At 39.7% G+C, this 27,869-nt stretch overlaps 1 protein-coding gene across 2 annotated transcripts in view; it reads left to right on the top strand.

Annotated features, from left to right (window-relative positions):
* The window catches only part of PDS5B (PDS5 cohesin associated factor B), a 130,620-nt gene that overhangs the window by 37,929 nt on the left and 64,822 nt on the right, over window positions 1-27,869 (top strand). For both annotated transcript variants that reach the window (XM_037129375.2, XM_037129380.2), the window contains exons 2-10: window positions 73-199; window positions 3,268-3,471; window positions 5,879-5,965; window positions 6,084-6,181; window positions 6,810-6,936; window positions 13,749-13,829; window positions 18,877-19,017; window positions 21,106-21,221; window positions 22,854-22,948. In XM_037129375.2, coding sequence (XP_036985270.2) covers window positions 92-199; window positions 3,268-3,471; window positions 5,879-5,965; window positions 6,084-6,181; window positions 6,810-6,936; window positions 13,749-13,829; window positions 18,877-19,017; window positions 21,106-21,221; window positions 22,854-22,948 — 1,057 coding nt within the window. In that variant the 5' untranslated portion in view covers window positions 73-91. The remainder of the gene's footprint in view (window positions 1-72; window positions 200-3,267; window positions 3,472-5,878; window positions 5,966-6,083; window positions 6,182-6,809; window positions 6,937-13,748; window positions 13,830-18,876; window positions 19,018-21,105; window positions 21,222-22,853; window positions 22,949-27,869) is intronic.

Genomic DNA, 27,869 nt, shown 5'->3' on the forward strand with positions numbered 1-27,869 from the left:
ATTTTTCATGTGTATTATGAATGTTGTTTATACTTATTTTTAGGTTTGCATCTAATAGCTTCCTTGTTTCAGGGGTAAATATATTTCCATCATGGCTCATTCAAAGACGAGGACCAATGATGGAAAAATTACCTACCCTCCTGGTGTCAAGGAAATTTCAGATAAAATATCCAAAGAGGAGATGGTGAGGCGGTTAAAGGTGAGTCAAGTTGGGTATATATGGGTCTTGGTCAACCCTTTGGGGTGTGGGGCTCACAAAGTGCTGGATCTCATTAAGGCAAATGAGAAAGCAAATCAAGGCAGGCAGTGGCAGAGAAAGGAAGGGGGGCAACAAAGGACTGTAGGGTTTCCTTGGCTGCTGTTAATGGGAGAGAATCATTAGAAAGGCAAGCAAGGCTTAAAGTTCCTTGGGCCCCTGTACTTGGGTATGAAGAACAAATCCACAGTCCTCACAACCATTTTGAGAAAGGATGTTTAAGTTTTTGTACTTCCTCAGGCTGTAGTTTACTTTTGCATAAGTTATTTGAGAGGAAGTTAAAGAGCTTTAATGTAAGCTTTTCCTTCCGCTAACATGCACAATGAATCAGGATTACGGGGGGGGGGGCTGGCGCACGCCTGTAGATGAGGCAGAGTGTTCAGAACGGGCCTCCTTTTCTTTGCGACCATGATGGTCTCTGTGATTGTTAAAGTGGTTAAAGGAACCAAGTGGACAAGGGGAATGTTAGTCTGATTTATCAGTCAGTTCAGATGGGGCTTTCTTGTTTGTTTCATAAATTACTTTATTGTTCAGTTACAGCTGTCTGCATTTTCTCCCCACCACTCCCCCCACCCATTCCAAACCCACCTCTCTCCCTTACTTCTACCACCGCCCCTTGGTTTTGTCTATGTGTGCTTTATAGTAGTTTTTGAAAACCCTTCTCCCACAGTTTTTTATTTTTATTTTTTCCTGTTCCAGGTTGTATCTGCTCAGTCACTTATTTTGCTTGATATATATATTATTGTTTACTTATATTTCAAGACTGGAAGGAAGACTTGCCTTAATTAATTATTGAAGGCTCAGGAACTTTAAAGCAAAGTTATTAAAAGCAATATTAAAAGTTATTTAAAGCAGTAATTATTTTGTAGTTATTGCTGCATAGTTTATTTCCATCGGAAGTAAAGAACCCTAATACTACTATAAGTTTCATGTAAAGCTTAGCATTATATATCTTTATGCATAAAATACTAGGGTGTCAGATATCAGATGTTTATTATTGAAAGGGATAGATATTTTTTGAGCAGATTTAATTGACCATTGTGTGAGTATTTTCTCTAGCTGGGAACTTCTATATTTTTATTTAAAATAGTCAAGCTACAAGCCCTTTCTGTGTGTGACGTTTCTTGTTTTCTGTGTATCTGTGTTCTCGTGACTTGATGGAATTTTTAGGGAAGCAGATCCATTCATTTCCCCAGATGTGTCCATGTCTCAGCAATGACAGGAGCACACCTGGTGGTCTGCTGAGACCCTCACGGTGAGCCCAGGGACTACATGCAGACGCTGACTGTCACCTAGCGACTTTCAGGGACATCATTTTCTCAGACACCATATTCCATTTCGGGGACTCACCTGAGTTACTGATGCATTCCTAGCACCATGTCGGCTATAGACAGTGGTGAGGGAGTCCTGTTACCTGGCCCTTGAGTGAACTTGTTTGTTGGTCTTAGACTGGTCAGCTCAGTGCTCACATCTGGTGTTTGCAGTATACTTCCGTTATTTTGTAGATGCTTTTGCCCAGCAGTAATTTGGTTAATATACTTTATCTCCTTTAAATTTTCTAATTTGCACTTCCCACTCTTTTAGCAGCCTTCTTAGAGAAATACAAACAGGATTTGGTGTGGGATGGTGATAATTCTTGACATGTACAAGTACAGCTGTAAGTTGTATAAGTTACAACAATTTGTTAACATGTCAGGTGTCTTTGTTTATATAACTTCTAGAGTTTCCTATAACATTTTACTCAATATACTTAACCTCTCACTCTTTTGTGGTGAGATCGTAGAGAAAGGAGCAGTTCTTTGCATGTGGGTCTGGTTCCCTTTGACTTTTTATAATACATTAGGCCCTCAAAGCACATATCTTAACAGTAATTAGATCGAAGAGTCAGGAGAGTGGTCCTGGACGTGGTGGCCTGGAACTGACTGTAGTGCTAGGCTGGAAGGACAGTCTGCTGCTGTCCTGGCACTGGACCCAGTGGGACCAGGGGTGTCCCCCGGAGCACGCACCCCAAGGCTGCTCTGAGGATTCGCCGACACAGTGGGCGTGTGTCACTCCTGGAGTCTAGCTCGGCGGGGGAGTGGAAATCTTTGCAGCTTGTCTCCAGGACCAGGTCCTAGACGTTGATACTTGGTGGCCAGCACTACTGGGTGATCAGTATTTGCAGCACCACCTAGTGGACACCAGATGGTCACTTTTCCTGCCCCTGCCAAGTGAGGCGATTTTGTTAAGCCTCCTGTGATGTGGGGATAGTACAGACTAAGGTTCATTGTAGCAACTAAGACTGAAATTAGAGAAAGCACTCAAGAATTCAAACTATACTGTTCCTCCCCATTCTTGTTTTCACCCCACTTTTATGTAAATGTTTTTTGTAAAAGGTACGACTTCTCGTAGGTTCCCTAGACTCACTCTGTACGTGCCTCCAAGTCCTCTTAATGAGCTGTCCATATCTTGTTCTCTTTTACTGCAGCATAAGAAGTATTTTGTTGGATACTGTGATAGCCTCTCGTGATAGCTTTTTTACATTTAAGGATACATCTTTGTCATACTTTCTGTTTCTAAATTCTTTTTTAGCTGAGTATATCAATCCGTGTATCTGGAGTGGTTTATGGCTCAAATGGAAAAATAAATTGTCATTCTAGGTTTCTGGTAAAAGGAATACTCTTTCTCCTCATGAAAGGATTAGCTGTGTTGTTGTAGAAGGATGCTGCTACGGAGGGCATCCTCCGTTTAGTTCAGTTGTAACACTGAGATCAAAAGCACTATGTAAGTGTAGTTTTAAACTTTTAGAATCTGGTTAACATGGATGATGGGTGAGTTAAAAGTACTTTATTGACTCGTTTAAAAAAGTTATTTACCCTATAGTTTAGAAGGATCTTGTTTTCTCAGATTCTTTAGGGAGGAAAATGAAAACATTTACTGGAAGCTTAATCTTTGTAATTAATATGGCTTTTATTTTAAATGACTTTTTTACGTGAAGGATTTCGTTAATTGATTATTGTATTTTTGTATAGATGGTTGTGAAAACATTCATGGATATGGACCAGGACTCTGAAGAAGAAAAGGAACTTTATTTAAACCTGGCTTTACATCTTGCCTCAGACTTTTTCCTCAAGCACCCTGATAAAGACGTGCGCCTGCTGGTGGCCTGCTGCCTCGCAGACATCTTCAGGATCTACGCCCCCGAGGCTCCTTACACGTCCCCCGACAAACTGAAGGCAAGCACCGAGTGAAGAACCCCCAGGGCCGACTGGCCCTTTCCTTACCTCCCTTACATTTCCGACTCGGACGGGAGCGACGGGGTTCAGGCAGTTTTTCCTGACCCCTGGCTGTGAGCCGCGACAGTCGTCTGCTGCACTGTGCTCTTTCGGCCTTACTGCCCACCACAGGCCCACTCCCGGTTTGGTGCTTGCTTGTATCAAACAGTGCCTGATCTTTAGGCTCTTCTATACGTTTTATGTCATCATTAGCTCTGTTGTAATGTCACTTGGGGGGTACTTCCTTCTCCCTTTTGAAAATCTATGTTAAAGACCATGTTTATTATTTGAAAGAACGTATCTAGTATAAATCTGAATTTATATGAGTCCTAATTCATTTAATGGAAGGTATGGTGTAAATTGGGCTGAAGAAAATAAAATAAAATTGCAGTGAAAAGGTAGAAAAGACATTTCGTATTTGGTAACAGTAGTTGTAAGTAAAGCCACATGCATGGAAGTCTTTAAAAGCTGAGAAAGGAAGTGGAATACCGTGTTTAATCTGTCTGGTAGAGAGCATGCCATGAGTTTATTGAACGAAGAAAGTTGAGAAAATCGGAAACAACAATAAAAAAAGATAATTGTGCGAACAGGGTAGAGAATGCGTCCACGGGAAGGTTAGTCCCGCTGAATGAAGAAATGGCAGACAACTCAGGTTTATTTTATTAACAGATGTTGATGTTCGTTGTGTGTCAGGAACTGTGTGCACAGCGATGAACAAAGAAGCGCAGGTTGGAGGTGGTAGGGAGCGATGTTTGTCACTGCAAAGCGGAATTGAACTGTAAGAGTTGAGAGTGTGCTCAGGCTTGAAGTAGAAGGGGTCAGCTGGTCTGTGGGGTCGTGTGTCCGGTGTCCGTCCTGATTTCTGGCTGTGAGCATCTCATTTTGATGCACTGAATTGGTGTCTGGTGGGTGGGCAGTGGCGTTCCCTCACCAGGTGTCTTCCTGGCACTCCCGTGAAGAGGGAGGTGTGACTCAAAGAGCGGTGTCACTGGCGACCTGTGTCCAGGCTCCGGGCTGACGGAAAGCCCTCCCAGAGGAGCAGCCTGTTCTGTTTAGGACGGGGCGCGGCAGAAGAGGCCGCGGAGGAGCCGGGGTTGAGTGAGAGCCTCTGGATTCTTTCGTAGCCGAGAAATTTAAGGTTATCTTATTTTTTCTGGTCAACTTTTGGGTCTTAATTTAAATGCCTCTTTATTTTATTGAAGTAGTACTTAAAAATGATTCATTTTGAGGCAGTTTTCTAAATATTTATGGAATAGTTTTAACTCACTTTGCATCAGAGCCGTAGTTTTGTCTACAGTAGTAGTAAGTTGCACATGGATTCGTGCCTACCACTGTCAGGTTGTCGTCGTCAGAAAGCCCTGCACACCCTGGACTTCGTGTGCAGGTCAGTGATTGTTGGAGAGACTGTCTCAGGGTCTGGTCTCTCCATCTCGAGGTAGAGTCAATGCGGCAGCCAGTTCGCTTGGTCAGACCAGCAGGGCCCGTTCACGGAGGACACGTTTTATGCTGTCCCCTGGAGGTGACCATTCTCGAAGGGTGCGCTCTCAGTAGTGTGTTCCTTGCACGTCTGTTTGGTCATCTGCATATTAGAGTTCTTCCCTTTTAAAAATAGGCCATTTATCATTTTACTTCTAAGAGACATTTTTTTCTGTTTTTATTTATTGATTAGCATGCTTCCTGTGCAGAACTAGCTTTTTTAATTTCAACCTTTTTCAAACTTTTCCAGAACTTTATTTTCATAAAAATTTGACCCAAAGTGACATGGAACCTGTTTCTGTCCAGATACAAAGGAAGTTGTAGCAAAAAAAGCAAAACCAAGAGATAAGGATAGATTGAAGAAAAATGGTGGGGAAAAACAATTGTTAATTAGATAGGAAGCTTGACAAATTAACTTTAAAGGTGTTTTTAAAATTTCGGAGCTTCTGCGATCTGCTGTCTTTTGACTTGGTGATTTTATTTTGGAGTCTGAAGGCTCCTAGATGGCTTTCTCGCTGTACAGGCGCCGCACGGAGTGCTGTCCCGGCAGCCCTGGTCCGCTCCCAGCGTTGCTGCCTTTTTCATTCTGTAAAGTTGGCTTGCATTTCAGTTCACTCAGTTTCGGGTCTTTTTTTTTTAACTTGCTGAAAGGTGAAGTTTTTCTCGACAGTACAATGATGGTAAATGAGTCACTGTTTTCCTAGGAAGCGTTTTAAAATAATTGATGTTTTCATACAATGATGTCCTTTTAAAAACTTACAGCCAAAAACAATTTTTGTATTGGTTCCTTACAGTTTATCATGATAGATACACATCAGTGCTGGGTGTGCGTTAGGAGTGTAGTGGGTGTTTGGATGTTGCGTTCCTAATCTAATCAACCCTTTTCTTTTAGGACATATTCATGTTCATCACAAGGCAGTTGAAGGGGTTAGAGGACACGAAGAGCCCACAGTTCAATAGGTACTTTTACTTACTTGAGGTAAGCAGTGCAGTGCGTCTTGAGATGGCGTTTTAAACTGTTGCTGGGCTTTTTGTGATTGTGTGTTTTTTACTAATTAAAATGTATTTCTTTCACCTCTTTTACCTCTTATTTTTAGAACATCGCCTGGGTCAAGTCATATAACATATGCTTTGAGTTGGAAGATAGCAATGAAATTTTTACACAGTTATACAGAACATTATTTTCCGTTATAAAGTAAGTTTATTTAATTAGGAATGTAACTTTTTAAATACAAAGAATTTGTAATTTACAGGTTAATCTGGTTAACTCTGTTACACATATTGGAAGGCTAAGAGTTGTAATTTAAGAATTCAACTTTTTTTATCGTTGCTTTAAAAACATTATAGAACTTCATCACTTTTGTGGTGCAGATCCTAATACAAGAGTGGTGTTAAGGCTGTCCTATACCCACTGTAAAATACACTTTGGATTGTGTTTCAGTCTTTTATTTAAATTACATATTGCTGACTTCTTAATTCATGTGAATATTTGAATTATTTGTGCTCTTTAAAATTACTAAAATTACCTTCAGTAAAGCAATTTGATTTTCTGAATTTAAGGTAAACAAAAGATGCATTTTGATTTAATTACTTTTGATTGTGAGACTGGTTAAAATTAAGGAGAAGTAATCCTGGAAATGTACAAAAATGGATTTTGGGTATTATAAGGTTTGGGGGAGAGAGAAGCTTTAAATGAGCATAAAGAATTTGATTTCATTAATATTTTAATATTTTAAAATAAAGTGTAATACTTGTTAGTATCATGTTATGAGTAAATAATGAATCCTTTAGTTACACCCTGAATACCTTATTTTGAATTGCAGCAATGGCCACAATCAGAAAGTTCACATGCACATGGTAGACCTCATGAGTTCTATTATTTGTGAGGGTGATACAGTGTCTCAGGAGCTTTTGGATACAGTTTTGGTAAATCTGGTACCTGCCCATAAGGTATGTAGCAATTTATACTGAAATATGTGTAAAGCCTGTTAATGTTAAGCCCCAGAATTTGTGCTCCTGTTCTAAATATAGTTTACCTACTAATAAATATTAATTGTTTAATGTTGAAGAGATGTACTTATTAATTACAAATGCCAAGTGATAAAATACGTGTAATAACTCAGTTTTGAATAATAAGCTATGTTTCAAGAGGTGAGTTTACTGGCTACTTAAATGCTGTTGCGTAACTGTAGGGTCGGGAGATGCGCAGCCAGATAAGACTTAGTGGAGATGAGGAGGGCGGAGTTAGTTTGGAGACAGAGGATGAGATGCCACAGTGTTTCTTCCTCCGTGCTGTCAGTCGAGGAGCGGGGTGTGTGCGTGTGCATGTGTGTGTGCACGTGCGCGCTCTTTGAAAATAACTTTCAAGTAAGCAGTTGGAAACGTTCTGTGATTCCCAAGGGTCGAGGTTAAAGAGAGGGGCACGGGAAACACTGCATTAAGATCTGTGCACACTTGAAACCTTTCTGGCAAGATATAATCTAAGTTTACGGGAGCACAGCATTCACATAAATAATGTTTCAGTCAGAATGACCTGCTAACCCAAAATTTCCAAATATTGAAAATAACCTGTCAGCGCCAAAACTCAGACACTGGAAAAGGCAAGGTTAGGGCTAAAAATTCAGATGATATGATTATTAGGTAAAAATAATAAATTACCCTCAAAAGGATTAAAGAGATAAAGTAATTAGCAAAACACGATAGCTAGATATGTGAAAGGAGAAGAAGGTTAAAAAAAGTAGAAATGAAAAAATGGTCGTTAAAATTCAAATCTTTATTGGATTGTAAAAAGGTAGAGAAATGGGAGGTAGGTCTGTGGAAATCCTATATTGGGTTGCCCAGAAAGTCTGTTTACCTGTCTTTAACATCATTCAAAAATTTTTAATTAGATTGTATTGTCAGAGGTGTTATATCAGTGTGCATTAATTAAAAAAAACTTAACAAAATTGGTGAATTGGTGAATTTTGGTGAAAATGCAACATTTTCAGCATATTATGCGTTATTTCAAAAAAATTAAAACTGCAGCTGAAACTCAAAAGATTCATGCAGTGTGTGGAGAAGGCACTGTGACTGACTGACTGTGTCGAAAGTGGTCTCTTAAGTTCTGTGCTGGAGGAGATTTTTCCCTGGACGATGCCCCATGGACAGGTAGGCCAGTTGAAGTTGAGCATGATCAAATCGAGGCATTATTGGAAAACAATCAACATTCTACCAAGCAGGAGATAGCCAACATCTCAAAATAGCCAAATCAGGTTATGGAAATCATTTGCACCAGCTTGCTTATGTTCATTGCTTTGATGTTTGGGTTCCACATAGATTAAGCAAAGAAAAGAAAAGCTTCTTGACCCTATTTCCACATGTAATTCTCTACTTAAACATACCAAAAATGTTCTGTTTTTAAAACAAACTGTGATGGACGATGAGAAGTGGGTACTTTACAATAATGTTGAACCGAAAAGATAGTGAGGCAAGTGAAGTGAACCACCACCTACCACACCAAAGGCCAGTCGTTATTCAGAGAAGGTGATGTTGTGTATGGTGGGACTGGAAGGGAGTCCTCTACTCTCTGCTCCTTCCAGAAAACCAGAGGGTTAATTCCAACTGAGAGCAGCACTCGATGAAAAGCGTCCAGAATTAGTCAACAGAAAACGTGCAGTCTCCCACCAGGATACTGCGAGACTGCATGTTTCTTTGATGACCAGGCAAACACTGTAGAAGCCTGGCTGGGAGATTATGATTCATCTGCCCTATTCACCAGACACTGCACCTTCAGATTTCCATTTATTTCAATCTTTACAAAATTCTCTTAATGGAAAAAATTGCAGTTCCCTGGAGGACTGCAAAGGTACCTGGAACAGTTTATTGTTCAAAGAGGTAAAGAGTTTTGGGAGGCTGGAGGTATGAAGTGCCTGAAAGATGGCAAAACATAGTGGAACAAAATGGTGAATACGTTGTTCAGTAAAGTTATTGGTGGGATGTGAAAACTGAACAAACTTTTTGGCCAACTCAATAGACGCGGTGAGATAAAACATTAAAGATGCTCAAACATGAAAAATACATGGAAAGGTCCAATATGTTTAATAGTGATTTCAGAATACCAAGTAGAGAGTGGAGAAGAGATATTAAAACAGAAATGTGCTTAATATGTTCCAGAATTGATGAAGACAATGAATTTATGGGTTAGGAAGCAAAAGTGTCATGAGCAGAATAAATAAGAAATCCCAGTCCAGGCACATCTTGGGGATAGTGTAGAACATTAAAACAATGTGTAAAGCACCTCAGGGAAAAGGCATGATCTCTCAACCACAGAATGAGGGCTGAACTGCCGACTTTCTGGTAACAAGGATAGATGCCAGAACATAATGGAACTATATTTTCACAGTGATAGGATAAAATCAATTGTAGGGGTGTACGCATATCCAGTTTGAGTGAAACTGAGACATTAAATACTTATTTGTCAATAGGTGTTTCCTGAAAGAACCACTTTGTGAGTACTTGAAACTGAATTTAAAAGGAGTGAGAATACAAGAAATAGTGCAAACAAAGAAATTCTCTAAATAAGATAAAAACAGCAATCATGATTATGATGGTTAATTAAAGAAGTATGAGGAAGATGATCTTAAAACACTGGATACAAATAACATAAAATTTGAAGGGAGTTAATGAGTGATGAGGTCCTTGTGATGTCAGTAGTGTAGGTCTCTTGATTAACTCTTAACTTAAAGAGGTATTTAAGCTAAAAATTTAAGGATTACAATAAAAGGAAGAATTACAATAAATGTAAATGCTGCAAATTTGGACTTAAGGCAGATGATCAGGTCAGATTGAAAATAATCTAACTGGTCATTGTTAATAAAAGGATAGAAAAAAGACTGCCGAGCACATGCTAACTGCAAGGAAACTGAGGTGGCTTGTATTAATAGTAGGTGTAAGAGTTTTTACTGGGTGAAGAGGGATTTACGCAATGGATTAGTTTGCAGGAAGACATCTGACTTTTTATGCACATAGGCTCAAAATACGTAAATCACAAATTGGAAGAAGAAAGAGAAGCTCAGTTTGGTGGGTGATTTTAACACGTCTTAGTGATTATAAATCAAGCTGGCCAACAGTTTGTAGGAATATTGAGGGTGTGAAACATAAGACCAACAAGTCTACAGCAGTCATACAGATCTTGTCAAAAAAGAATAAATCATAATGGCAATTACAGAAGATTTAGAAATGATTAAAATGATACATATTAAAACTTGTGGCAACTTAAAATGGTTTTTTAAATTTAACTTTATAGCTAAGCATCCATTCAGGAAGTTAGAAAAATATCATCAGAATCTACAAAGTATAAAAGGAAAAAAACAATGAGGAAAACACATCAGTGAGTAGAAAACAGCGACACACTGCAACAGACCCAAGTTGTGATTTGAAAAGGACGTCAGACCCTGACGGGGCGAATCGGGGTGGGGGATGGTGATAGCACCGGCGGGCCGGAGTGGTTCACAGCCTGGGGTGTGCTGGACACAGGGCATTCTCGTGTCGTAACTGTGTGTTGTGTTACTTTTCATGTGAACAGCTGTGCATCTGCCTTGGTCCCACCCTGTATACAGTTTCGGAATGAAATGGGGCGTAGCCGACAGGAAAAAGATCAGAAGACTACTTCACGAACAGTATTTTTTGCTGACATATTTGGAAGTAAACAAATTCTTAGGAAGTATAACGTGCCCAGTTTGTTTCAAGAGAGAAAATCCTAACCTTTAGCCAATAAAATACTTTAATTTATTTTAAAAACTATCCGTAAAACAAAACCCTTCTTTCCTAACAACCGTAGTAGCAGCATCATCAGCAGTAGTGCTGAAACTGACCACAGAAGCACTTCAACTCAGCACCAGGAGACTTCTGCTAGTCATTTAAATGGCATATTCTATATTCATCAAACTTTTCCAGATTATATAGAAGGAAGGAATATTCCACAACTCACTTTTTTTTTTAAGATTTTATTTATTTATCTTTAGAGGGGAAGGAGAGAAGGAGAGAAACATCAATGTATGGTTGCCTTTCATGCATCCCCTGCTGGGAACTGGACTGCAGGGAACCAGCCTGCAACCCAGGCATGTGCCCTGACTGGGAATTGAGCTGCAATTCTCTGGTTCGCAGACCTGTGCTTAATCCACTGAGCTATACCAGCCAGGGCCACACAACTCACTTTGAGTTTATAATATTTATAGGGAAGCTACACAGAACCAGGCCAAGAAGGAGAATCGTAATTCCTTAAATAACAAAGGAGAATGTTATTTAAAATATGATAACATAAATTTGATATAAAAGTAGTATCCAAAATAGTATAAAGTAATATTGGTAAATAGCAAAATGGCTTTGTTTTAGTACTAAAAGATGGAGTAACATTAGGAAATGTTAGCAGTAAACTAAGATATTTATGTGAATTAGTAGATCAGAGAGAAAATATCAGTGGATGTAGAGAAGAACATTTGGTAAAATGCAGTACAAAAATATGAGAATTCTTAGCAAATTTGAAGCGGGAAGGACCTTCCTGAAACTGATAAGGGTATATGTGAACCGCACTGCCCTTACTGGGGAGGTTAGGAACGTTGTAAGAGGTTGCTTCTGCTTAGGAAAAACGCAAGAATGTTACTGCTAAGCACCATTAACTAGAAGTCTTAAGTGGAATAAGACAAGAGAAACAAATAAAAGGTGTAAAAGGATTAGAAAGATGAAACAAAACTGAAATTATCTGCAGGTGTTAGGACTGCCTGTGCTGAAAGTGGGGTGCGGAGTTTTCAGTACGAGAAGGTTCTTCGAGGTTGCCAGATACAAGTCAATACATAAAAACCTGTCAGTATCACTTCAAAAATTTTTCATTTGTTGCTTTAAATATAGACTTGAACTGCTTGGAAATTTTACAAAAATGAGCATGCTCTTTATGTTGAAAGTCATTACAGTTGACTGGAAAGTACAAAAGACTTAACTGTGTTGCATGATTTATTATTGCTTGTGGTTTGGGAAAATCAGCATCATACTGCTGTCGCTCTCTGCATATGAAGAAATGGAAAATGTCTGTGTGCGTGTGTCTGTATTTTGACACGTTGATTTGAAGTTCACATTGAAGAGCAAGTGGCCAGTAACAGCCAAACAGTTTTGAATAGGAATGAGAAAGTAGGGGCTCACCTACCTGGTGTTAACACATCGTTCTCGTTGGACAGTGGTGGGCAAAGAGGCGTGGCAGTGATGGAGAATCCACAAATGAAGGCGTGCTTGTGGGGAAACTTGAATGTTTGGGTATTGCATGTCACTGGAGGGAATAATGGGCTATTGAATGGTTTTAGGATAATTGAATATTCATACGGAAAATAATATTAGATTCTTATTTTATACCATATCTAAAAATAAATTACAGGTAAAATAAAGATTCAGATCTAAAAAAGCAAATCTTTAAAATTTTATTTGAATTTGACCTGAGGTGGTGAATACAATACAGTAGACAGATGATGTATTATAGATTTGCACACCTGAAACCTATAGAATTTTATTAACCAATGTTATCCTACTAAACCAAATTAAAAATTTATTTGAAAGCATAAGACATCTTAACCACAGTGTAGAAAAGAATTTCTTAAGAGAGAGATAAAGCACAAGAAGAACAAGCAAAGATCCCATTTAGTTCAGGAACTTCCGTGTGCTCTGAGGTGCCCCGACTGCTGTTGGACAGGCAGGTCCAGACCAAGACATGTGGTGAGCATAACTGGCCAAGGTTTACTGTGCAAAATTTATAGAGAAACTCTAAAAATGAAGAAGGAGGAAAAAGAACAACTTTGAAAAATAGCAAAGATAGAATTTACAGAAAACGATTGCACATATGTACGAGGAGTCATGTGCAAGACCTGTAATTCACTATCTGTAGGGAATGAATCGTTAAGCTGTAGCATATTATGCAGTAAAATACTAAATACCCATTAGAAATGAATGAAATAATATGAAACAAGCATCAGTACAAATCTAAAAATATGCTGAATGTGAGCTTCAACTTTTTAATTCATTTATCTATCTGTATCCCTCTCTCAGTCTGCTTTTTCTTTATTTCCTGGCCTCTGTCATGTGTTTAAATCAGAAGACGTACTGATTCCATTTTAGATCTTTGGTCTTGAATCCTATTATCATCAAAATCTGTTCGGAAATACACATTCTTAATGCATTTTTTCTTGCACCCTTTTCCTTTTCATTCTTTGTTGTTGTGTATTTGAGCCTAATCGTGCTCTGAGATGTGCCAGAGTAGGTCTGCTCCATATCGCTGCTCTGACCTCTTGTCTCCCCCTCCTGCGGAGGCGGTCCCTGTGTGGCCACCCCCACCCCTCCGCCAGGCCCAGCTCATCCTCTTACTGCGTTTTTGGACCTGAGGGCAACAGCTTGTTTTTATACTTTGCTGGCTGATTTGACCTTGGGACTTGATTTAGAATGACTGTCTCCTCTTGAATCTACTGAACATTTATTGAATTTTTTATATGGTTTACATTTTGTTATGAGTGAAATAAAAAGAACATATAATTACCCTTGCTTGGAAGGGATGTCAGGCTTTAGTAGATCAGTTAGTCCTAAGGGGAAAAAAGTGGTTTTGCCATCTCTCTTTTATTTTGAGTCTTGGACGGTTTCTCATTCATCTGCTTGAGTGTTTGTTTTGTTTTTTCAGTGGCTTTTCCAATACAGGCAGTGTTTTGTTTTTCACAGAGAACTATAATACAGATAATATTTTTATTTTTCAGAACTTAAACAAGCAAGCATATGACTTGGCAAAAGCTTTACTGAAGAGGACAGCGCAAGCTATTGAACCATATATTACCAATGTGAGTCTGGCTTACTAAATCAGCTCTCTGAAGGGCTAGCCACAGTTTTAAAGACTGCCGGAAGCAAATTTTGGGAAGTAGTATGTACTTTTAATCTTGTGTTGTGTTTAATCATTAAGTAATGTGTTTTCTTTCTCCTTATTTAAAAATGTTCTTGTTTAATATTTTCTAGAAGGTTAACTCCTCTTGCTTAGTCATTCATTTGCTACTTTCAGATTGTCTAGGAACTGAAACAGCTTTTATTTTGGTTAGCAAGATACACTGTTTTCTACTGTTGAAAATGTAACTAGGTAAAACGTGGGACTTTTTATCATTCAGAGAAATTGTTCACAGCTTTTTGGAGATTAAGTAGATTTGTACAAGGGGAAGATGCCAAGACCTAAAAGTTGGAGGCAAGTGTGAATGGCACGGATTGGGCCACAGGGGCCGCCCTGCTCTGCCTGGGGCCGACCGTTTAACGCTCCCTCTTCTAGAAAAGGGCAGGACTGCAGTGACGTGAGTCCTTCCAAAATGGCCCCAAGCTACTTGATTTACCGTTGACGTTCTCATGTTTATTTTTAGAAGGTGTGCATTTCAGCAGACCAGCTCCCACGTGGAAGCTGACTGTACGCTTGTTCTCGTGTGGAGCCAGGAGCTGTGCCGCGCCACACCTGCGGGTCCCTGCGGGAGCCTGGCTAGGACAGTGCCTCAGCCTCTGTGGGCGGGCCCTGCCTCTGCCTGCTGTCCACTCCCACCACCTTCACACACTTAGCTGGGGTGGCCCTTTTGAAAAGTTCATTTGTTGTTTTCTGTACCATGGCTTTAGTAGCGCTTAGTTGTTTTTAACTTCATTCGAAACAGTTTTGCCTTATTGTATTGTGACAGCTGTCATATCAGTGTGTATTTAAAAAATCATCAAAATTGTTGCACTTTTTTGTGTGGCCATTCTAAAATTGAGGATGGAAGAAGATACCCAACGCTTTTGGCATATTATGCTTTATTATTTCAAGAAAGGTGAAAATGCAACTAAAACACAAAGATTTGTACAGTGTGTGGAGAAGGTGCTGTGACTGATTGAACATGTCAGAAGCGGTTTGTGAGATTTTGGGAGGGAGCTTTCTCACTGGACGATGCTCCGTGGTTGGGTGGACCTGGTGAGTGGATAGCGGTCAAGTCGAGACATGATCGAGAACAACCAGTGTTACACCACATGAGAGGTAGCCAGCATATTAAAAATATCCAAATCAATAAAGTTATTGGTGAAAATGAATAATGTGTGTTTCATTTTAAGGAAAAAACCTTACTTTATGGCCACCCCAATACATCATTTAAATCTGTCTTGGAAAAGTGAGAAAGAAAGCTTTTTATAATTACATATGCACTTAATTTTCCTGAAGTTTATTGACAGAATGTTTTGAATAGTAAATAAAAATTAATTCAGTATATAAAATAAATCATGAAAAGATGTGCTTTGAAAAGGAACATACTTTAGGAAACAGTACCTTGGTAAATCTCGATTTTTGTTTCTGGCTATGGCCCTAAATGATTTTAAGCACATGATGATTTGGGAAAACATATTAGATTTATACATTATTTTAGAGGGTGAACTTTCAGAAACTGGGGAATCAAATGACCTAATCTGTCTTAATAGCTCAAAAATTGGCAGGGAGTTCTGAGAGTTGATTTTTATAATTTTGTGAGTCTTGGGTATTGGCTGGAGTGAATTGGTCTGATCAAATGGATTGAATCTTTCCCTTTATTGATTTACTGGCACTTGGAGTGACTTAAGCCTGATGTCTCCATGGCCCACCAGATGCACTAGATGAGCTCCTCCTGGTGGTTATTTATCTAAATTGGTATTGCCAAGCCCATGCTTTGTAGGCAAGCACAACTTCCTTCGAAGCCTTTTTCTGGAATAAAGAGAAGGGAATAATACTATACCATGCTGGTATTTTTTTATAGGATTGGGAAGTGAAAGGGGAAGAAAGTTCGAGATAGAATGGTGGCGTTTGTTGGCACTAGGTTCTTTATTGTTGTCACAACATTTGTGCATGTTTCAAAATATTGACACTAAAAGTTGAAAGATAAAAGGGCCAAGGTAGGAGTTCGGTGACCCCAGATAAATCTAGGTAAAAGCATTTAGGTAAAAGCATGTGTCCATCACTGACTACTGAGTTCCTGCCCCCCACACACTTGCTTTGGTAGCTTTGCCAGGAGCTGAGCAGGAGGCGCAGATTCAGTGGCCCGGTCTCGGCACGCGTGCAGTTACGCGCTTGCTCCCAACCGTGCGGTTTTCTTCCTACCGGTCTCTTCCCCTCGCCTTTCCTGGGGCTCAGCTGGGCAGTTACAGGAATTGCTGTGTTTCTCCTCCTCTGCCCCTTCATGAGCCTTCTTTTGTGCCTTGTACCTGTACATGCGAAGTGACTTTCTAATGAATTTAAGTGTCTTGTAAATTAAAATTTAGTACTGATGAAAGGTATTCTCGGCCTTTCTAACTTGTGCATGCGATTAGCCATTGTTCATTCACTTTCCTAGTGGAAACGAGCAACAATAGAGGCAGGATACTGAGGTAAGAATAACCCCGCTTTATTCCTTTTTGAAAAATTTGTGTCTTTTTCACTTTTATGCTTAGACACATTCAATTTTTTTTTTATTTTACATTTTTAGATTTTATTTATTTATTTTAAGGCAGAGGGGAAGGGAGGGAGAAAGAGTAGAAGAGAAACATCACTGTGCGGTTGCCTCGCACGCCCCCAGCCAGGGACCTGGCCACAACCCCGGCATGTGCCCCGACTTTTTTTTTTTAACTGAGTCTTTTTTTTAAAGGTTTTATTTTATTTATCTTTAGAGGGGAAGGGAAGAGAGAGGGAGTGAAATATCAATGTATAGTTGCCTCTCGTGGGTCCCTTGCTGGGGACTGGCCTGCAACCCAGGCATCTGCCCTGACTGGGAATTGAACCACCGTTGTTTGGTTTGTAGGCCTGCGCTCAATCCACTGAGCTACACCAGCCTGGGCTGCCCCAACTTTATAAATAGTGATTTCTACATATAAAAGACTTAAGAAATCACTGTGGTGTTGTAGGTTATTTTTTAAGATAGAATTTGTTGTAACTTGACAATTCAGAAAACTAAAAACTATATTATTTTAAAAGTTAAAAGAGAGTATCAAACAAAAAGTACATAGTGACAGTTCATAAACAGTTTCTACATGGATCACTTCTTGATAATACTATTTTCCACCAGATCACTTTAATCAGAAGTTTCAGAAGATAGCACAAAATTCTTGTATTAAAAAAATTTCAAATTCATCTTGATATAGGTAAAGTTCTATTAAATTGCTTAATCTTCCTTGGCCTCAGTTTTTACATCTGTAAATTGGGGTTAATAATGCTTGGGGAGATGCCAGAGAACATGAAAACACTTGGGTAATTAAAGTTGAGCGCTTAAATCTAAGGTAGAATTTATTACTGACCTTTAACTCGCTCATACTCCTTTCACTAGGAGGTGATTGTTATAAAAATAGTTAAATTTCTAGTATGACGATTAGTTACCCACTTGAAAATGAAAAATTAACTTTTTTTGGATGGAACTATTTAATCAAACCTGTTTTCAGTTCCTCCCTAACTTGCGGGCCCGCAGGTAGGCCTTGGATGTCTGTGTTTGTGTCACAGCACCTGACACATGTTCCTTGTTTACTGGAGAGGTGGCGGGCGCGTACCTTGCAGGCGTGGTGCTGGGCTCTTCTTACTACACAGTGGAAGAGGCTGACTTGGTTCTTGCCTTTATGGAGGTGATATAAGTGTTACTGTTTTTGATGGAATTTGTAAGAAGCTAAACCTGGGAATTAATTTTTTAAAAAAATTTGCAAGTGAGTCTTCCCCAGACTGATAGAAGAGGATGGATTGATCACCAGGGTGGTCATACTGGAAAAGAGGATTGTTTTTTGTTAAGGAAAAGTAGATTTATCATTTTTAAATAGGAGAAAATTTGTGAATTTAAACAACAAAGCCACTTTACTTTCAACCTAAACGAGAATTTAATGTTTGATGTCGTGAAATCCTTTGCCACAAAATCGATGACCAAGAAGGGAAAACAAATTATTTTTAAAACCAATAAAGAAAGAACAGTAAAACAGAATGTGAACAACCCAAGAACTGAAAGGAAGCAGAAGAGACACAGAACCCTGAAGCCCTTGGCCTGCACTTGGCACGTGGAAAGCCTCTTCAAACCACGCTGTGTGTCCAAGTGCCCACGGGACGCACCGGGCAGCCGGTGTGGCGAAGTCCTCACCTCCTCCTTCAAGGAGACGAGCCACCATTGAGACTACATGGTGAATGCCCTGGGTTAATTTTTACATGTTTGGAAGACTTTAAGTACAAAGGAACTCGACCATTATGCCATGTGTCTTTGCTAGTTGCAGGAGTATTGTGATCTGAATGTGGGAAGTAGAGATGGCTGCTTATGGAAAATAAGTCGTTCAAATAGGAATTTTCTTTGTGTTTGTGTGTGCTTTTAATTGGATTTTAATTAGTGCTATAAGCCTTGTATATCATTTATTTCACTTTATGAGAACATAACAGAAAAAGAATTATAAAGAAGTTCTGCATTATAAATGTAACATTACATATTTTTAAAATGTAATTGGCCCTTACTGTAGAGGTATAAGGCTTTGTTTTTGCTGTTCTCTCATACATGATAAGGTGAACAAGAAGTGATCCCTTATCCTTAAGCAATTTATCTAGAAGAATTAAGACGACGAATACAGGATACAGTGTAGCAAGTATTATAAGGAAGAATAAAGTGCGTTTGGCAGTAGGGTGCTTATTGGTGTGCTCATTGATGGGTCAGTATAAGTTACCTATTTTTAATTGTGTACAAGGTAAATTCTGTGTTTTATTTTTTCAGATAGCCCACAATGGTTTCTCACCTCCTGTTAGAAAATATTTTGATATGCATAGTTTGACTTGGTGTAAAATAATACTGAATTTAAATGCATAATAGTTAAGATTTTATAAAAGTTGTTTTGCCTGTGGAGTTTCTATTAATGGTACTATTTCTATTTCAAAAGTTTTTTAACCAGGTTCTGATGCTGGGGAAAACGTCCATCAGTGACTTGTCGGAGCACGTCTTCGACTTGATCCTGGAGCTCTATAACATTGACAGTCATTTGCTGCTCTCCGTGTTACCCCAGCTGGAGTTTAAACTAAAGGTAACTTTTCTAAAAACGGTGTGCTTCTGTGAACCGAATTGGCAAAGAGCGCGTTCTCACCTTGGCTTCATCTGAGTGGGACAGATGAAGTGGTGGATTTCACTGTCCACAGGTTGGTGTCTCGCCTGTGTGTGGGTCTCCAGTGCCCACCATGGTTCCTGGCAGATAGTAGCTGCTTAATTAATGATTGAGAAGGGTGGTATTTTCCAAATAAATTCTCACTTTTGTGGTCATAGCTATACATTAAGCTTAATGTTTTTCAGACACGGTGTATAGAGGTTCCCCCGACCCCTTGTTCAGGCCGTAACAGCAGTGTCGGGCCGTCCTCCCCAGAAGGGGGGGCGGCTCCCTGTGTGCACTTGCCTGGGGTGGGGGGCACTGCTCTCCAACTACAGCCGCAGCCGTTAGTTCCCCTCGCACGTTTGGGGGTGTGCTTTCTTTCACGTTATTATAGGAGGATTAAACAAAGCTGTTCATAATCAATAGTCTTTGAAGAACCCCAGTGTACCACCCAGAAAAGTTCTTAAATCATTTGTGTTGTTTCTGAACATTTTGATTTTTTCCGAAGTAACAAAATAAGCAGTCCATGTTGGTAGTATAATAATTCTTGCTTCATTCTTAGGCATCTTTTCCATCTGTTTCTCCAGCGAGCCATTGGCTCACCTGCCTCCCTGTCCTCCTTTCCTCATGTAGTGAGTGATTTCCATGGGGCAGTCGGGCACACTCGTAATTGTGTTTTGGTCTCATTTTCTCTAATAAAAACATTGAGTACTTTAAGAAATATAAAAATAAGGGTTGTCATCCCTGCTTTCTGCAATTGAACATCTAGTATGAAAGGAAGGGGGAAAATAATCCGGATCTAAGAAGAGGCCAGGTACTGTACATGTCACAGAAGATACAAACAGCACACGAGTGAAGCAAAGGAAACACCGTGCAGAAGCAGGTGGGGGGAAGGCACTGAGCGAGTGTGTGGCGCACAAGGAATCGCACAGCTGGATGGAAACGGGAAGTGAACCGAAGTCACTCCTGGCTGCGCGTTGGGGTCTTCGGCTCTGAGCCTTAACAGACAAGTCAATGTCCAGGCAGTAGATGGGCGGGTAGTAGTAAACCGGGCAGTCGATCAGAAGAGCTGGCGTAGGGTTTAGGTGTCGGTTGCTTTTTTATTTTGTTTTGGAGTTTTTTTGTGTGCATGCTTTTTTTTATTTAATATAACTTTTAAGGTCATCCTAATAATGTTTACCTGGGGTTGACAAGTGTCTCTGTGGAAGGAGAACAAGAGAGGTAATAGAAACAAGTGAGGTCATATTATTGGAGCTCTTAAGGCATGGCCGAGGCATTGGTTTAAAATGTTTTTTAATTGTACAATGCTGTCCATCACACCTGGAATATCAGTGCTTTTTAATATTCCCAATGGTCCCATTTTATGTTCAGTTTTAGAGTTGTGCTGGCTTAGCCATTTAATCATTGTCATCTTTTGGAGGTACCAAAATCTGTAGTAAAATTGAGTTCTTGTCCTCAGGGTACCCACGATGTAGGTAGAAAGCAGAAATTTTAGTTTCTGCATGTGGAAGGCTCCATCATGTTGTCACGCTCCGTTACGAACCCGCTGTGTGAACGTGAGCTAAGTGTGCTGTGGGGAGACTTCGGCACATACTTGTTTCTACAAACAGCTGAACTGGGATAGTCGCGGGGGATTTATTCTCTCTGTACCGAGGGCTTGGCCTCTGTCAGAATCTGTTCCTGAAAACCCCAGGTAGTCTGTTAAGTGTCCTAAGTAGGTTTGAGGAAAGTTAGTTTTTGAATTTGACTCTGAATGAAAATAAGACCCAATTGTAAGGGAGGTGGGGACTTGTAATATTTACTCAAATTTGAGAATGTGTTTTCATGGAGGAAGTACTGCTTTGTTGTAATCCGAGGTGAGTAGTCTGGGGGGCACGTTTCTGTGTGGTGTTTCATCTGGAGTTGGGGTGGGGGCGGGGGGCGGGGGATTCTGTGCAGTTGGAGGAGCAGCCAGCCGAGAGGACGGCTCCGGGTGTGCGCCTCGCTGTGCCCCGCTCGGTCGTAAAGCTGCGCACTCATCCCTTCCAGAGCAATGACAACGAGGAGCGGCTGCAGGTGGTCAAACTGCTGGCGAAGATGTTCGGGGCAAAGGATTCAGAGCTGGCTTCTCAAAACAAACCCCTCTGGCAGTGTTATTTGGGCAGGTATATGATTTTGGTGTCCTATTTCAAAGTAACGGATGTCTATACCTATGTATAGTAATGTATTCAAAACACATCCACAGTTAAGATTGTTCTCTGAACTCATAAAAAGTAAGCATCGTGTTTTGGAATTTTTGAATGCTCATAGTGATTGGTTATATTTATAATTTCCCTTTTTCTTTTCATCTTGCCTTTGATAATTTTTATTTTTTTAATATATTTTATTGAGTATGCTATTACAGTTGTCCCATTTTCCACTCCCCTTTGTTCCCCTCTGTCCTGTACACCCCCTCCCACTAGCATTTCCCCACCTTAGTTCATGTCCATGGGTCATGCATTTAAGTTCTTTGGCTTCCCCATTTCCCGTAATATTCTTAACCTCCCCCTGTCTATTTTCTACCTACCATTTATGCTTCTTACTCCCTGTACCTTTTCCCTCATTCTCCCCCTCCCCTCCCCACTGATAACCCTCCATGTGATCGCCATTTCTGTGGTTCCGTTCCTGTTCTAGTCGTTTGCTTAGCTTGTTTTTGTTTTTCTTTAGGTTCATTTTGTTGATAATTGTTGTCATTTTACTGTTCATATTTTTGATCTTCTTTTCCTTAGATAAGTCCCTTTAACATTTCATACAAGAAGGGCTTTTTGATGGTGAACTCCTTTAACTTGATCTTATCTGAGAAGCACCTTATCTGCCCTCCCATTTCAAATGAAAGCTTTCTTGGATAGAATCATCTTGGATGTAGGTTCTTGCCTTTCATGACTTTGAATACTTCTTTCTAGTCCCTTCTTGCCTGCAAGGTTACTTTGGTGAAATCAGCTGATAGTCTTACGGGAACTCCTTTGTAGGTAACTCATTTTATAAGTGTAATTACATTATGACACTCAATTTAAAATGTTTTATATACTGTAACAAAATTACAATTTTTACACAAAGATACTCAGTATATCTTTAAATCAGGACTTGGATTACCCAACTTTATAGGTTTTTTTGTTTAAAAAAAAAAGCCTAATTTAAATTTGTCACCTTTCTATTACTTTGTATTTTTTTTTCTTTTAATATCAGTGATGTAAAACTCTGCAAAGCCGTGCAAACACTGTCTTCATTTTAGTGGGCATGTGGAGACTGTGGCGGTTAGATGGGTAGGACCGGTGTGGGCACGGCTTCAGTCACGTATAGGGATGCAGGTCTGCGCGAGGTCCACCGCACATTCATGAGTGCGCGAGTTCGAGACCGAGCGCTCCAAGGAAGGGCTTTCTTCCCAAACTCAGTGTGGGGTTTGTGTGATACATGTGAGAACTGTGTGCACACGTACTTTCATTACAAATATACTGGAAAGTATAAAATTTTAGAAAAAACTTTGTCACCTTAATTCTTGTATCTAAGCTGGATGTGTATTGTTCCTTAAAAATACACAGTTCTCAAGGACATTGTCCTGGTTTGGTAAGGAGATTTCAGTGCATTTACACACAAACAGCGTATCACAAAGTTGGGTAAACTGTCTGATTTCACCGAGAATTATCCTACCTAGATTAAAAGAAAAACCTTTTAATCAAAGAAATAGGTATAAGTGTGAATTAAATACATTTGTTTCTTTCTCTGATTTTGAAGATGACTCTGCCTTTATATTTTATCAGGTTTAATGACATTCATGTACCAATACGCCTGGAATGTGTGAAATTTGCGAGCCACTGTCTCATGAACCATCCTGACTTAGCAAAGGACTTGACAGGTACTGTGTGCCCGTGACAACAGGTACTTCTGGACATTCGCTGGTGAAAAAATACTGGTTTTGTGTGTTGGGGAGAAAAAGCCACCTTTTTGTTGTTATTATAGGTGAAGTCTTGTTTCAGTTCGTCGTCATTAGATTGTCTCTCTGAAGCTGGAATTTTTTACCTCCTAGTGCTGACTTAGGCTGAAAGCACCTATAAAACGATGGTTATATTAGAGATAAGATTAATTTCATAGTTTAAGAACATTTCTAAAAGAATTTCAGGCATTTTAATTTGAACAGATCTTTGAGTAAATTATCAGACTTGAACATTTTCTAATATTTTAAGAACTTGGATGAGAATCATTAATATGTAAATGAATTTAACCATCCTAAAATGAAATTAAGCTTTTTGAACTATGTATAAGGCAGTTCAGAATTTTATGTTTATGTAGTAATGAGAATATCACGCATTTAACTATTTACTATCAAATGTTTTGTAATTATGGACTAGTTCAGGAAATGCAGGTGAATATAACAGCTACTGTGTATTTCTCAGAAAGTTTAGCATTTTGTTGTGTTTGCTTAGAGATTTAAAGAAGGAAAATAAATTTTAGATTTTCCTTAAATGCCCCTCACGAACCACCCTCCTTCTGCAGAGGGTGACCCCTGGACTGGGTGTGGTCTGCACCCTGTTATCTTCCTGTAACGCCATGTTTACCTCCCCATAAATCGTATGTGGTGTTGCCATGTGCTTTAAAACTTCATTTAAATATCATTTGAATTTAATATGGTTGATTTTATTCCTAATATCTTATTTTTGTTCTATTTTCATGCTTTTTTCTATTTTCCTCTCTTCTGCTTAATTAATTTTCTTTGATTTATTTTTTTTCTCTGCATGCACTTGGAGGCTAGGTTAATGAAGTCTATAAAGTTAATTAGAATTCTCCAGCTTCTTTCTGATCAATCAAGGCCCTTTGAAAGCTTTAATTCTTAAAGCTCGTCTCATATGTCACACTATTGCTTGTTATTTCCTCTTTTTTTAAACTTTATTAACTTGTAGTACACTTGTAACTGCTTTTTTATGCAGTATTTGCTCACAGTTGCTTCTTTAATCTTCCTTCTGATAAAAATCAAAGTGTAGCTTTTGGTAATATTTTTAACAACAGATTGTCATAGTAACACTTTCAGGTTTTGTTAAATTCCCATCAGCTTTCAACAGTAGGTATTTATCGGTTTCATCTTTTGGCAGACGGGGGTGGGGGTGGATACCCTGCCGGGAGCCCTCTGTCCACCCAGAGCTGCTTCAAAGCACTGAGCAGTGCCGGTCTGTTCTTCCTCTCACTGGCCAGCTCCTTCCTTCCCCCGCCTGCTCTGCCTCTGGGGTGCGCCTCTGTCTCCTGCCCTTCCTCTTCCTCCTCCTCCTTCCTCAGTGGTGTGTCTGCCACTGAGGCTGCGGCCTCTGGTGTCCTTTGCGCAGTGGTCTCTGAGAAAATTAGTGACCATGTTTTGCCCAAGTTTTCTTCCTATAAAATGTTTCAGCTGACTTGTTTTTCCCGCTTTATATTTGCTTTTCTATTTCCCACATCAGAGGCTTTTTTAAATGCTTGACAGTCTGGCTGTTTGCTCATCATGAGGAGTCGGGGCTACGCAGAGAGCAGATCAGAGAACTCTGAGGGGTGGGTGGGGTTGTGGACTCCAGCCACTGCTCTGGGGCAGCGAGCCTGGGCTGTCCTTGGGGAGCCTGCGGGTGGTTCCTCCTGAACTACTCAGATTCCCCAGAGGGGGGCGTCCTATCAGGCGTTTAAAAGTCTAGTTGCTAGTGTCTGAGATTCTTATATTCTGAGTTTATTTTTATTATTGTGTAGCATTCGTTACAAATGCGCCATAATGTTGATTCATTTTTTCCTTTTCATGGATGTCTGGGTTGTTTTGGTTTGGGGTAATTGTGACTAAGATTACTGTGAGTATTCGTGGACAAATGTTTCTGTGGACTTATGTTTTTATTTCTTTTTGGAACCATTTAGGAATGGAATTGCTGGACATAGGATAAATACATGTTTAACTTTATAAGAAACGACTAAGGTTTCCATTTTGCTTGCACTGTTTTCCACTTAATGTCAGTAATGTTTGGGAGTTTCAGTTGTAAAGCATCTTTTACCAACATTTTGTTTTGTCGGTCTCTGATCTCAGCCACCCTCCTAAGTCTTTTTCTTTAGTGGTTTTAATTGGCCTTTTCCTAACGACTAATGAGATGGAGCATCATTTAGTGTGCATGTTGATCTGTGGTTTTGTGTGTGAAGGATCTGTTTCAATTTTGAACCCATCTTTTTTTTTTTTGACTTACTATTTTTGTTGAATTACAGTCATTTTATATGTATTCTGGATTTCTTGTTAAAGCATAAAAAATTTTAAACACTTTTTCATAGTCAGAACTTCAAAGCAGAGTTATTGGCTAAGTAGTAGGTGTTTCAATTTTTTATAGCTATCTAAAAAATACTTTAGATATGAGTTATTTCACCAGTAAGGACCTTTACTGGTCCTGACAGTTACTTGGAATGTTTCTGTTGCTATGAGAAACATCTAAAGCGGTAGTGAATTTGCATAAGAGTGTGTGTGAGCCAAACGGACAACACCTGTGGGGCACACGTTCTCACAGGCTCCTGAGGGTAACAGTTTTGCAGCTTCTGTTAGGAATTGGAGGTTGAGGGAAAGTGAAGATTGTAAAGGTGTGAGGAAGTAATTGGAAATTACGTGCTCGCTTGAGGCTTAATTGGAGGTTAAGTGCTCGCTTGAAGCTTAATACTGCTTTCCAAGGGTATTACTGTTTTTAATTTTTCTTTATTTTTTATTCAATCTTTTAAATTTACTTTTAAAAATTTTAATTGTTCAAGTACAGTTTTCTGCCCTTTACCCCCATCCCAGCCCACTCCCCCTTATTCGATCTTTATTGTATTTTTTCCATTACCATTTAGTTTCCTTATCCCCCCCCCCCCGCACCAATCTCCACACTGCTGTCCGTGTCCATGAGTCCGTTTTCCTTTTTGCTTGATTCCCTCCATCCCCTAACCTTCCCCCCTTAGCTGTCATCTTGCTCTCTGAGTCTGTCCCCATTTTCCTTGTTAATTCAGTTTGTTCGTTAGATTCCACATACGAATGAAATCATATGGTATTCGTCTTTCTCTGACCAGCTCATATCCCTTAATATAATGTTCTCCAGGTTTGTCAGTACCATTGCAAAGGGTACCATTTTCTTCTTTTTACTATCGTGTACATGTATCACGGACGTTTTATCCACTCCTGTGCTGATAGACACTCGGGCTGCTTCCATGTCTTAGCCATTGTAAATAACACTGCAGTAGACACAGGGGTGCTCATGTTCTTTCGAATTAGTGTTTTGGGTTCCTTCGGATACATTTCAAGAAGCAGGATTGCTGGGTCCAAAGAGTATTTATTACTCCTGGTATTTCAAAGGTGTGTTAACCTAGATGCACAAGAACAGGTAGACACGGCTGGCTTAAAACCTTTCTTTAAAGAAGTTATGTGCCTGGCCCTAATTGCCCACCATGACCTGCTTGCTGAGTTAGAAATTATGATCAGGTCACCCTGAGGAGTGACTTTGCATAGAACCTCCTTTTTAGTCTACTTTTTGCTTTAGCTAAAGACAGGTCAGTTGTCCCTCGGTGTCCGTGGGCATTGGTACTCCCTCACCTCCTCCATGCAGATACTAAAATCAGAGCACGCTTAAATCTCTTATATAAAGTGGTGTAGTTTTGCATGTAATTACACATGAAAATATATACTATATACATCCTGCCCTATACTTGAAATCATCTCTGGGTTATTTATAATACCTAATGCAATGTAAATTCTATGTAAGTAATTGTTAACTGCATTGTTTAGAGAATAATGACAAGAAAAAAAACTACATGTTTAGTACAGACACAGCCATTGTAGGCCTAGTGACATAGTACATACACTTCATCAACTTTACTTAAAAAATTTATAATTTTTAGAGAGAAACGTCGATTCGTTGTTTCAGTCCTTATCTATGCATCATTGGTTTGATTCTTCTTTGTGTCCTGACCAGGGCATGAACCTGCGACCTCCGTGTGTCTGGACAAGGCTCTGAACAAGTGAGCTACCCGACCAGGGCTCTAACGGGGTGTTTTTTCCGCACTTCAGTTACTTTCTGTTGGTGGTTGGTTGAATCCACCGATGTCGAACAGATCACATGGAGCTTTTATGGAGATCCTGAATAGACAGGATCTGGCACAAATAACACCCCATGTTTGTCATTACAAAATCATAAGTGTATAATTCTGTAACATAACAATGTCACACTCAAGCACACCATATGATGTGTTAGGTGAAATGTTCACATTAAAACTATAAATTATCACACCCATATTATGACCCTACCGACCACACTCAAGCAGGCCTTCCATCTGCTGGACCCTGCATGTAGTTTCGTTTTTATGGAACATCTGTGTTACAGTGTATGACTTCCTAGTGTTTGGCCTCTGGGAACACGTTAATTTTTGGAGTTGCACGAAAGCTCTGAAGAGTCCGGGGTCTGCCTTCCGACCCCTCGTGTTCAGCTGCCGTCCATCTTCGTCTCCGCCCCCAGCTCAGTGCCTTCTGTGTCCAGATGCTTGCAGGCTCTTCTGCTCCGGAGTCAGCTGTTTGCTCGCTCGTTGGTTTTGTTCGTTTTCTTCCTCCTTTGGATTTTATCCTTTCCCTTTCTCCTCTGGCATTTACCATTCATCTGCCACAGTTTTGTTGGAAATCTCTTTTGCTGTGATCTCTTGTTACTTGTTCCATTTAAGACATTTTCTTAGAAGTTATGGAATGCGCCGAGAGAAATATGTGCTAAACCACACACATTTATCTTCTCTCCAGTGTGTTTGTGAGAGACAGCCTTGTATCTTTAGCCAAGTTT

Source organism: Artibeus jamaicensis, unplaced genomic scaffold, assembly GCF_021234435.1.
Source record: "Artibeus jamaicensis isolate MK-2021 breed Jamaican fruit bat unplaced genomic scaffold, CSHL_Jam_final contig_415, whole genome shotgun sequence".
In the NCBI taxonomy this organism is placed as follows: domain Eukaryota; kingdom Metazoa; phylum Chordata; class Mammalia; order Chiroptera; family Phyllostomidae; genus Artibeus; species Artibeus jamaicensis.